The following is a 12,521-nucleotide window of genomic DNA, read 5'->3' as shown; positions in this document are numbered from 1 at the left end:
CATAAAGAATTTGCGATAATTCAGGTTGGAGTGAGCTTGAGACGTCTCCCAGTGCTACACTACTAAATATATGCAAATTAACCATTTCTATACTAAAACTGTGTGTGTTTGACTGTGCTGTGGAAAGTAGGCGTGGCCACCTGGCATCAACCTCACCTCCCCAGCATGCTTCCCCATCAGCCCTGCTCTCTGTCCAGTCGGCGCGGCTGCCCATCGCATCAGCGCTGCCCTCCCTCCAATCGGTGCGGCCAACCCCACCCAGCCTAACTGCAGGAGGGAGGCAGGAATTTTGAATAGCCAATCCATACAGGAGAGCCCTTACTGATGTGTACGGCATCCACTGGCTGGTAAGAGTAGCACAGAAGCTTCACAGCAGGCCGTGACACCAGCACTGTCCCTCGGTGCCCCCTTCCCCATGTGTGTGTCCCTCTCTCCCCCAGCCCTGTCCCGCAATGTGTACCCCCTCTCCCCACCACAGTGTGTGTGTCCTTCCCTACCCCAGCACTGTCCTGCAATGTGTATGTGTCTTCCTCTTCTCTCCAGTGTCGTGACCCCTCCCCCCTCCAGCATTGTCCCCTCCTCTCCCCTTCCAGTCTCCCTCCTCCCCTTCCAGTCAGTGTCACCCTCCTTCCCTCCAGTCAATGTGCAGTACTCCATGTGTGGGTGGTAACATTTACTGAATTTTAACGTGTGGGGTGTAACTTTTTTGCCTCATTTACCATTTGCTGCATTTCATGCGCATTTCCAGTATGTGATGTCCCCCACCCCAGTAATGCCATTTCTCCCCCAGTATAGCCATGTCCTCCGGTGTCCCCCAGCATTGCCATTATCCTCCAGTATGTAATGTCCCCCTACCCCAGTAATGCCATTTCTCCTCCAGTATAGCCATGTCCTCCTGTGTCCCCCAGCATTGCCATTATCCTCCAGTATCTAATGTCCCCCACCCCAGTAATGACATTTCTTTCCCAGTATAGCCATTTCCCCCTGTGTCCCCAGCATTGCCATTAGCCTCCAGTATGTAATGTCCCCTACCCCAGTAATGCCATTTCTTTCCCAGTATAGCCATGTCCCCCCTGTGTCCCCCAGCATTGCCATTATCCTCCAGTATATAATGTCCCCCACCCCAGTAATTCCATTTTTTTCCCAGTTTAGTCATGTGCTCCCTGTGTCCCCTAGCATTGCCATTATCCTCCAGTATGTAATGTCCCCACCCCAGTAATGCCATTTATCCCCCAGTATAGCCATGCCCACACTGCAGTATTGCTCCCTTCCCCCACCTCCATGCAGAGTAGTAAAAGGAAGGATTACATTGGTTTATAGCTATCTGTCACAGTGTGCTCCAGTCCTCTGCTCCCATTAGCCTCAGTCTCTGCCTCTCCTCATATCCTCATCCATCTACCACTACCAGCACTGCTGTAACATCACAGGAATGGTAACAGTGGGAGGGGGATGTGAGGAGAGAAGGCCAGCTGGAGAGAAGGCAGAGGGAGGACAGGACTGCAGCACACTGTGAGTATAGTGCACAGGTAGCTATAAACCAGCTTATTATGCTTTCCTGCAATACTCTGCATGGCCCCACCACCCACAAGTGACAGCAATGGGGAGTGCTGGGGGGAGGGGGGATACTGTATCGGTAGTTTCACCACTGACAGCTGTATAACCTAGATTATCCTTCCCTTATTATTTAACTAAAGGCAGCAGCAGCAGCAGCAGCATCCTGTATGGATCACATGAACAAATCACTGAGTATGGATGAGGACCAGAGTCACATGACCGAGAGGATATTCAACCTCACCCTGGAGATCATCTATCTGCTGACTGGAGAGGTGAGGAGTATTCTGGGAGGTAGCATGACATCACTCTTATCTCTATTAATAAAGCACACCTGACCAGAGAGGTAAGGAGGATTCTGGGAGATTATGTGACATTAATGCTGCTCTTTCCATACAGAGTTTTCCTCCAGTGAAGTCTGGTGATCATGTGACCATCATGGTGCCCCCACCTCACTCCCTGATATCTGAGGGACATAATAAGCATAAGATTCTGGAAATCACCAGGAAGATGATGGAGCTGCTGACAGGAGAGGTGAGCAGTGCTGGCAATTATGGGATATTATCCAGTAACAGCAAGGGGTGTGTCTGGGTGGTGACTGTATTATTGTGTGTGTCAGGTTCCTATGAGATGTCAGGATGTCACCATCTATTTCTCCATGGAGGAGTGGCAGTATATAGAAGGACACCAGGACCTCTACAAGGACGCCATGATGGAGAATCAGCCGCCCCTCACATCACCGGGTAAGAGGAGATTCTTATTTTTTTGTACTGGAGAAAGCAGTGCTTGGGGTCCTCCTAGATCCCCTCATCTGATAAACACAAACAGACAATGACCTTAACCACCCTGGCGTTCTGATTAAATCGCCAGGGTGGCTGCGGGAGGGTTTTTTTTAAATAAAAAAAAAACTATTTCATGCAGCCAACTGAAAGTTGGCTGCATGAAAGCCCACTAGAGGGCGCTCCGGAGGCGATCTTCCGATCGCCTCCGGCGGCAAGGAATAACACGGAAGGCCGCAATGAGCGGCCCTCCGTGTTTCGCTTCCCTCGTCGCCATGGCGACGAGCGGAGTGACGTCAGCCGACGTCCTGACGTCAGCCGCCTCCGATCCAGCCCTTAGCGCTGGCCGGAACTGTTTGTTCCGGCTACGCTGGGCTCGGGCGGCTGGGGGGACCCTCTTTCGCCGCTGCACGCGGCGGATCGCCGCGCTGCAGCGGCGATCAGGCAGCACACGCGGCTGGCAAAGTGCCGGCTGCGTGTGCTGCTTTTTATTTGGTGGAAATCGGCCCAGCAGGGCCTGAGCGGCAGCCTCTGGCGGTGTTGGACGAGCTGAGCTCGTCCAGACCGCTCAGCAGGTTAATTCACTAAGGGCTGTAAAAAAAAGAGGTTGGGGAAATCACACATTCTGTATTGTAGACTTTGTTTTCCAAGTGCACAAAGATTTTCACACATGCGGTAATAGTGAACAGAAGCGACATTGTTCAGTAAATTACCTAAGACCTGCTCGGTAATGTAGAAGTCTCACAGCTGTGGAGGAGGTCTCTGCAGCTAGCTGAGGTTCTCTCCTACAAGTGTCTGCATAACCCATTCCTGTGTGACAGCTTACTAGAGAGTAAAGGACTTCCTGCATCCCTTTAGATGTGTATGCATGCCACTAAAGACTAAAGGGCCTCTTCTGTGTACAAGTATATAGATCTGCATGTCTAAAGGGATACAGGAAAGCCTCTTTAAACGTCTCCTGCTATTGTATTTTGTTTATCTTTCTGATGTCCCACCCAGAAGTGCATCTGATCAAATGAGGTGAGTAGCAGGACCAGGTGGCCCTTCCTATTGGATTTCTCCCTAATCTGTCAATTTTACTACATGCTGATTTCTAGTTATTGACAGGTCCAGCGAGATCTTAAAAACACCCAACGTTTTATTTGTTTTACCGAATGCTCTAATCTTAGTGAATTGATGTTTTTTTTAGGTATTCACCGCACAAGCCGGTAATTTACCTCACTACTCCGTAATATTTACTTTTCAATGTGGTAACACTTAGTTAATTGAGCCCATAGTATTCAGTCAGTGTGTGTGTTTCCTATAGATCGATCCAGTAACAGAAACCCATCAGAGAGATGTACAGGTCCTCTTTATTCCTGGGGTTGTCTACAGGAAGATCCCCCCACCCCCCACCATTATCAGGTAGGTGGAACTGGGTGTCATTAGAGACCCCAAACTATGTGACATTGTTTCCTGTGGTCTCTGCTGTTACCTGTCTTCAAATTATAAAGTGCTTCTTCTTTTGTGTGATTAGGGTGGAGAACTGATACATGTAAGTGCTGTGGTTAAAGAGGAAGAAGATGAGACGTATGTGAGGAGTGATCAGCAGTCTGTGGAGGAGGGGAAGATGATGGGGATAAGTAAAGAGGAAGAAGAAGAGGCATATGTGAGGAGTGATCAGCAGTCTATGGAGGAGAGTGACATGATGAGGATAAAGAAAGAGGAAGAAGAAGAGACGTATGTGAGGAGTGATCAGCAGTCTATGGAGGAGGGTGACATGATGAGGACAAGTAAAGAGGAAGAAGAAGAGACGTATGTGAGGAGTGACCAGCAGTCTATGGAGGAGGGTGACATGATGGAGACATGTAAAGAGGAAGAAGAGACGTATGTGAGGAGTGATCAGCAGCCTATGGAGGAGGGGGACGTGATGAGAGCATCTAAGGAGGAAGACATTATTGCAGAGATGAGAATTGGTGAGTGATAAACATTAGATATTTAATAGCCTTATTACACTGACTAACAGATATGTCCCTGCTGGGCACAGTATAGATCATCTTCCTCTCAGTATGTGTGGTAATATTACCACAGTTTCATGAATCTACCCCTTTGATACAATGTAAAGCAGTCAGTGTACAGCTTGTATAATGGTGTAAATTTGCTGTCCCACCAACATAACTCAACACACAGCCATTAATGTCTAAACTGCTGGCAACAAAAGTGAGGAAACCCCTAAGTGAAAAAATTTCAAAATTCTACTCTATTAGACATTTCAGGGCCCAATCCAATTCACCTTTTTCCTAAGTTTTCTCATTGTTGATATTTTCATATCTTATCAATAAATGGCCTTTTAAAGAGAGACTGAAGCGAGTATAAAACTCACTTCAGCTCTTATATTCAGCAGGGGCACTTCAGTTGTCTTTTAAAATTCCTATGCGTTGGCAGTTAAGAGACGAATTTCATGTTACATACTTTCAATCAACAAGATTTTAATACGCAAATTAGAGAAGTCGGAGTCGAGGAGTCGGAGTCGGTGGAATCCTAAACTGAGGAGTCGGAGTCGGTGGATTTTTGTACCGACTCCACAGCCCTGAGCTCTCACACTCCCTCATACTGGTCACTGGAAGTTCAGCATGGCTCCTCAGGGCAGAGAACTCTCTGAGGAACTTAAAAAAAATAATTGTTGCTCCACATAAAGTTGGCCTAGGCTATAAGAAGATTGCCAACACCCTGACACTGAGCTGCAGCACGGTGGCCAAGACCATACAGAGGTTTAATAGGGCAGGTTCCACTCAGAATAGGCCTCGCCATGGGTGACCAAAGAAGCTGAGTAAACATGCTCAGCATAACACAGAGAGGGAGGGAGAGAGAGACAGCAAGCATATACACACACACACACACACACACACACACACACACACACACACACACACACACACACACACACACACACACACACACACACACACACACACACACACACACACACACACACACACACACACACACACACACACACACACACACACACACACACACACACACACACACACACTTTCTGTACCTCCCTTGATGTCCTACCCAGGCTTGCTGAAATCGTCCTGGCAGCAGAGGGTGGAGCTGCATCCTCCTTGTGTGTTCTCCTCCCCTCCCTACCTACTGCATGTGAGAATAACTACAAAGGTGAAATCTTCAGGAATGGAGTGATAAGACAGCACTCTCACTGTGAAAGCTTATCACTACATGTTAATAAGACAAGCTTCTTTAGTGAATTAACTCGATACAGATTGATGTGTGATGATGTTTCCACTTGCCTTATTATCACCAGAATGATCTTAATGAGTTGTGGCTATAGTGCTGTTAGCTATTAGGGGAAGCTGGGGATGGGAAGGTTTATCAGTTATTTAAAAAGTAACCTTTATTTTAATGTAAAAGAAGCAGGGAGATTGGCCATTAGAGGATTGGCAACAGCAACATTCAAGGAGAACGGCCGCTATAGTGAAGTATCGCGGGAGCAATACATCACTACTGCGCGGCAAATCAAGGCAGTGTCCGTTGCTAAGTAACGCGCTATTCTGCCACTAGTGCGTGTAGCGTGCACAGAGGAAATATTCAGTGTGCTTGTAACAGTAGTTTAGTCTCGCTGTTTGGCAGCGCTATAGTTAGTGAATCAACACCATTGTGTTTTATAGCATGTAATTAGTAACTGTTTGTACTACATTAGGAGCATACATACAAGTGGTTTATCCTTATTGCCGGTATTAAGTTGTCTCCCTTTGTTTGTCCTCTGTTTTCTCTTCGGGATCCTTTCTGATCAACCTTTTCTTTTTATCCCCATTAACCATTTCAGCCACGCGGACGTGAGCTTTATGTCCGCAGCGGCAGCTGCTAGAGCCACAGGGAGGCGCTAGTCACGTCCCTGCAGGTTGGGTGGTCTGCAGGCGATTGTGCTGCTGCTGCTAGCAGAGGGGATTGACTGCAGGGGGCGTGCCAATCCGAGCATGTCCGCCGAGAATAAACACTGTTTTTGTTTATTCTTTACATGCAGCTGCCGCGGTATCACCCGCCGCTGATTTCCGCTGCCGATCGTTACATTCATGAATGGAAACAATATTTCCATTCATAATCTCTCCGCCGCCACTGTGATCAGAAACTTCTGATGGAAGCCTACATCATTTCCCATAGTTACAATGTAATGATACATTGTATCCTTTTAGGGTACAAAGTACGCTAATAGGATTTTTGCTCAGCGGAGACATCTTGTGGCCAAATAGTAAATTACACCAACTGGCTTTAGGGGAAAAAAAAAGAATAATATCTATGGCAAGAGAGCATATAATTATTCAATATTGGGCTAAAAAATAGTGATGGATGTAGAACAGAAAAAATGCACCTTTATTTCCAAATAAAATATTGTCACCATACATTGTACTAGGGATACAATTTTAACATTAACAATAGCCAGGTCAAATGGCCAAATAAAATGTGTGGATTTTAATTATGGTAGCGTAAATTATTTTAAAGCTATAATGGCTGAAAACTGAAAAATAATGCATTTTTCCTATTTTTTTTTTTTTTTATTATTATTATTCCCATCATAATGCATTTAGAATAAAATTATTCTTAGCATAATGTACCACCCAAAGAAAGCCCAATTGGTGGCAGAATAAAACAAGGTATAGATCATTTTGTTGTGATAAGCAGTGATAAAGCAATTGGAGAATGAATAGGAAGAACACTGACAGGTGAAAATTCCTCTCGTCCATAAGGTGAAAAATACCCGTGGGCTGAAATGGTTAAAACGGTCTAACACCCAGCATTACAGCTTTGCTTTAAAAGATTGCTTACAGCTTAGAAACTATTATGCCAGATATCTTTTTAACCTGCTGAGCGGTCTGGACGAGCTCAGCTCGTCCAACACCGCCAGAGGCTGCCGCTCAGGCCCTGCTGGGCCGATTTTAATGAAATAAAAAGCAGCACACGCAGCCGGCACTTTGCCAGCCGCGTGTGCTGCCTGATCGCCGCTGCAGCGCGGCGATCCGCCGTGTGCAGCGGCGAAAGAGGGTCCCCCCAGCCGCCCGAGCCCAGCGTAGCCGGAACAAACAGTTCCGGCCAGCGCTAAGGGCTGGATCGGAGGCGGCTGACGTCAGGACGTCGGCTGACGTCCATGACGTCACTCCGCTCGTCGCCATGGCGACAAGGGAAGCGAAACACGGAGGGCCGCTCATTGCGGCCTTCCGTGTTATCTCTTGCCGCCGGAGGCGATCGGAAGATCGCCTCCGGAGCGCCCTCTAGTGGGCTTTCATGCAGCCAACTTTCAGTTGGCTGCATGAAATAGTTTTTTTTTTATTTAAAAAAAACCCTCCCGCAGCCACCCTGGCGATTTAATCAGAACGCCAGGGTGGTTAAGCAGAAATTCACTGAATGGGTTAAACATGACATTTTAGTTTTGCATTTAGCTAGAAATCCTCCTCCGTGCTGAGGTTTAGTTACCAATGTATCTTTGTTTGGAATGCAAATAGACCTGAAAAGCCTGTCTGGGAAGCCCTCTCTGCTCTCTCAGAGAGTTGTTTGTTTATTTACATTGTAAATAGATACATGTGTATCTAAACCTCAGCACGGAGGAGGATTTCTAGCTAAATGCAACACTAAAATGTCGTGTTTAACCCATTCAGTGAATTTCTGCTAAAAAAAATCTGGCATAATAGTTTCTAAGCTGTAAGCAATCTTTTAAAGCAAAGTTGAAATGCTGGGTGTTAGACCACTTTAATCTAATATAGTACTTGTACTATGCTGTTTCATAACATCATTTTATCAGGCTGTTTCCTGTTTATTTGTATTACTGACTTTTTCAATAAACTATTAGTAACTGTTGAATTGAAGTGAGAGAGGAGAGAGTCAGGAATAGATACGGCACCTATTCTGCTGAACTTCTGAGACACAATCTCCTCCCCAGTTCTCTTTGAATGTCGCTGTTGCCCATCCTCTAATGGCCAATCTCTCTGTTTCTTTTACATTAAAATAAAGATTAAGTTTTAAATAACTGTTAAACCTTCCTAACCCCGCCTTCCCCTAATCAGGCAGTCCTTGTTGTATATGAGGATGAGGTCAGCCAGATTCTCTGCTCTGCATGGCCTGACCTATATTCATCATGGGATATTATGTTAGTGGCTTGTATAATTAGCTGCTGCAGCAGGACTTGTAATTCCATTAGGAATAGCGGCCGTGTTGTTTGGCCTCGCTCTCCCTGACCTCCCCACACTGTAATCTTGGATTGCAGGTTACTATTACAGTAACGCACTTTCTCCAACTAGAGCAGACATAGCCCCGCCCCCCTCTGAAGAAGCGCTTGTGTGTGAAACTGCCGTCAGGCTCCCAGCAACCAGCACCCACCATTATCCACCCCCGCACCGGTACGTGTTTAGTCTCTTCTTATGGACTGTGAGGTGATGATGTAACACACAGCCTACTTGTCTGCACATTGCCAAATAAAGGAAGTTGTACAGCAGTGCCGACCATCCTCTTTCCTTTCATCCCTAATGATAATTGTTCCTCCCCTCAGAATTCTCTAACAGGAAGTGATGATGTTTCTCTATTTGCAGCGCGGAGTCCCGGCATCAGGAACCTCTCAGAGACTCGTCTCTCTGTATCCACAGACTGTACAACGGATGATGATGTCACTGGACAAGAGTCTCCTGCAGATATCCTGGTGACCCCAAATATTCCCCCAGACTTCCCTCACCTGTCTAACCCTGAGGGGCCTCATACCCAGCACAGCTCTCCCCCTGCTGGAGGGTCTTATTCCTGTTCCACATGTGGGAATTGGTTTACTGAGAAATCAAATCTTGTCTGGCATGAGAGACTTCACACTGGCGAGAAGCTCTATTCATGTACTGAGTGTGGGAAATGTTTTGTTAGCAAATCATACCTTGTCAATCATGAGAGATTTCACACTGGTGAGAAGCCTTATTCATGTGCTGAGTGTGGGAAATGTTTTGTGAGTAAATCACATCTTTTCAGGCATGAGAGATCACACACTGGTGAGAAGCCCTATTCATGTGCTGAGTGTGGGAAATGTTTTGCACAGAAATCAGGCCTTGTCAAACATGGGAGATCTCACACTGGTGAGAAGCCCTATTCATGTACTGAGTGTGGGAAATGTTTTGCATGGAAATCAGACCTTGTCCAACATGGGAAATTTCACACTGGTGAGAAGCCCTATTCATGTGCTGAGTGTGGGAAATGTTTTGTACAGAAATCAGACCTAGTCAAACATGGGAGATCTCACACTGGTGAGAAGCCTTATTCATGTGCTGAGTGTGGGAAATGTTTTGCACGGAAATCAGAACTTGTCCAACATGAGAGATCTCACACTGGTGAGAAGCCCTATTCATGTGCTGAGTGTGGGAAATGTTTTGCATGGAAATCAGACCTTGTCCAACATGGGAGATCTCACACTGGTGAGAAGCCCTATTCATGTGCTGAGTGTGAGAAATGTTTTGTGAGTAAATCATGCCTTGTTATACATGAGAGATCTCACACTGGTGAGAAGCCCTATTCATGTGCTGAGTGTGGGAAATGTTTTGCACAGAAATCAGATCTTGTCGTGCATGAGAGATCTCACACTGGTGAGAAGCCCTATTCATGTGCTGAGTGTGGGAAATGTTTTGCTCAGAAATCATATCTTGTCAAACATGGGAGATCTCACACTGGTGAGAAGCTCTATTCATGTGCTGAGTGTGGGAAATGTTTTGCACAGAAATCAGACCTTGTCAGGCATGAGAGATCTCACACTGGTGAGAAGCCCTATTCATGTGCTGAGTGTGGGAAATGTTTTGCTCAGAAATCATATCTTGTCAGTCATGAGAGATCTCACACTGGTGAGAAGCCCTATTCATGTGCTGAGTGTGAGAAATGTTTTGTGAGTAAATCACGCCTTGTTATACATGAGAGATCTCACACTGGTGAGAAGCCCTATTCATGTTCTGAGTGTGGGAAATGTTTTGCACAGAAATCAGACCTTGTCAGGCATGAGAGATCTCACACTGGTGAGAAACCCTAATCATGTGCTGAGTGTGGGAAATGTTTTTGGCATAAGTCACTGCTTATCAGACACTTGTGTTGAGTATGTAAAATGCATTGGCTACAAATATTGTGATGCATTGTTTTGTTTTTTTTCTTCTTATTTTTTTACCATATTTACATAGAATGCTGAGCATTTTTTCATGCTACTCAGTGCATTGGTTTATAACTGAAGTGACATGAGGAGAGAAATTGGGTACATATAGTACTGAGCCTAGTTAGAACTTGCTTTGTGTTCACTTTTTATTTTCCAATGTAAGGCTTATGAACCAGGTGCTTTATCTATATAAATGAGGCAGGATCTGCAGTCCTATGCAGCCATGGCTCTCCTGGAGAGTAAATAAAAGCCAAAACACTTTTATCTGACTGAACAAACACTCCTGATAACACGAGTGCTGAAATTATCACTATTTGTTTTTGCTGGGAGCTGAATAAACCAGATTTTAGCATCAAACATCAAAGTTCCTGGAAAAAATAATCACACCTCACACAGCGTAACTCCGTCCTCAAAGTTGCACTCATAATACAAAGGCTCCACCATGAGGGATTTCTAGAGTACACCCTTCCACATGTGCATACAAACAGCCCCCCCCCCCCCCCCCCCCCCACCAACAGAGACGAGGCTCACCAGATAGTCGCCACCTCACAGACCAGGTGGATCTAGCGTGTTTGCAAATGTAAAAGCTGCCTCAGCATGAACCCTCCACTCGCCCCCTTCTCTTCAGATAAAGCAGGCTTTGTAATCCAAGTACATGTATAAAAGTATAAATAAAGGGCCATTGCGTAATGCTGCACATACACCAGCTCCTCACGCTAATATAAAATTGCACTTACACCTCCAAGTCACAGCGCACATATCAGGCAAAGATCAGCCTCCCATCCGGGCACTCGGGGGGTCAGGTACGCGGCGTCCCGATTCAGTACTTTTCTCTCTGGCAGCTCCCGCTGTACAGTTCCTCTATGCCGGCCGGCCTTTCCCCGGGTGATTGACGTCACACTGTGACTTGGAGGTGTAAGTGCAATTTTATATTAGCGTGAGGAGCTGGTGTATGTGCAGCATTACACGATGGCCCTTTATTTATACTTTATACATGTACTTGGATTACAAAGCCTGCTTTATCTGAAGAGAAGGGGGCGAGTGAAGGGTTCATGCTGAGGCAGCTTTTACATTTGCAAACAAGCTAGATCCACCTGGTCTGTGAGGTGGCGACTATCTGGTGAGCCCCGTCTCTGTTGGTGTGGGGGAGGCCTGTTTGTATGCACATGTGGTAGGGTGTACTCTAGAAATCCCTCATGGTGGAGCCTTTGTATTATGAGTGCAACTTTGAGGATGGAGTTACGCTGTGTGAAGTGTGATTATTTTTTCTAGGAACGTTGATGTTGGTGAGCGCAGTGGAAAAATATTTACAGCGACTTCATCCCTCAGGGAACTTTTTGCTGCAGCAACTTCCTAATCCACATAACTGTGAGAGACTCATTCTGTAACTATTTGTGGCGCAGATTGCATTTTATTTGATTCAGATTTTACATCACACTGATTTTGCTGCTGTGCGTAATTCAGAGTCAGGATACAACCCCTTAAAGTGAAAATAAGAATGTGAGACTCCAGGAAAGTTCTATATAACATTGTTATTTACCTGCTGTGAGCTGCAGATGTGGGGATATTAGAAGCTCCCATTCATCCAGACTGAACTGAGGACAGGAGATTTCCCCCTCTCTGTGTCTCTGTTTTACAGTCAGCAGCCCAAGTTCACCAGGAACTGTCCACCGGCGAACAGTTTGGGCCATCTCTACCAGTGACCGGTACAAACTCCAAAGAGTGATTAGCGCTGTGGAGGAGATCATAGGATTATCCCTGCCACCTTCCGATCTCCACACGGCGAGAATGAGCTCAAGGGCCACCGAGATCTTGCGTGACCCCTCCCACCCAGGCAACCGTTTATAGCCCGCCCTCCTGCTGAACTCTATCCCTGCCCTGCTGAGCCCGCCCTCCTGCTGAACTCTATCCCTACCCTGCTGAGCCTGCCCTCCTGCTGAACTCTATCCCTCCCCTGCTGAGCCCGCCCTCCTGCTGAACTCTATCCCTCCCCTGCTGAGCCTGCCCTCCTGCAGTAATCCTACCCCTCAGAC

The 12,521-nt window shown here is 46.4% G+C and overlaps 1 protein-coding gene across 1 annotated transcript in view; it reads left to right on the top strand.

The window, feature by feature from the left end:
* Positions 1–10,853, top strand: part of LOC137535466 (zinc finger protein 271-like) — an 11,153-nt gene extending 300 nt beyond the window's left edge. The window contains exons 2-7 of the mRNA XM_068257298.1: positions 1,695–1,826; positions 1,951–2,085; positions 2,171–2,294; positions 3,637–3,734; positions 3,847–4,285; positions 8,912–10,853. Of these exons, the coding sequence (XP_068113399.1) occupies positions 1,722–1,826; positions 1,951–2,085; positions 2,171–2,294; positions 3,637–3,734; positions 3,847–4,285; positions 8,912–10,371 (2,361 nt within the window). The 5' untranslated portion in view covers positions 1,695–1,721 and the 3' untranslated portion in view covers positions 10,372–10,853. The remainder of the gene's footprint in view (positions 1–1,694; positions 1,827–1,950; positions 2,086–2,170; positions 2,295–3,636; positions 3,735–3,846; positions 4,286–8,911) is intronic.
* The last annotated feature ends 1,668 nt before the right edge of the window (positions 10,854–12,521 follow it).

The sequence above is a fragment of the Hyperolius riggenbachi genome, chromosome 10 (assembly GCF_040937935.1).
Source record: "Hyperolius riggenbachi isolate aHypRig1 chromosome 10, aHypRig1.pri, whole genome shotgun sequence".
NCBI classification, from domain to species: domain Eukaryota; kingdom Metazoa; phylum Chordata; class Amphibia; order Anura; family Hyperoliidae; genus Hyperolius; species Hyperolius riggenbachi.
This window is presented reverse-complemented; position numbering and strand designations above follow the sequence as displayed.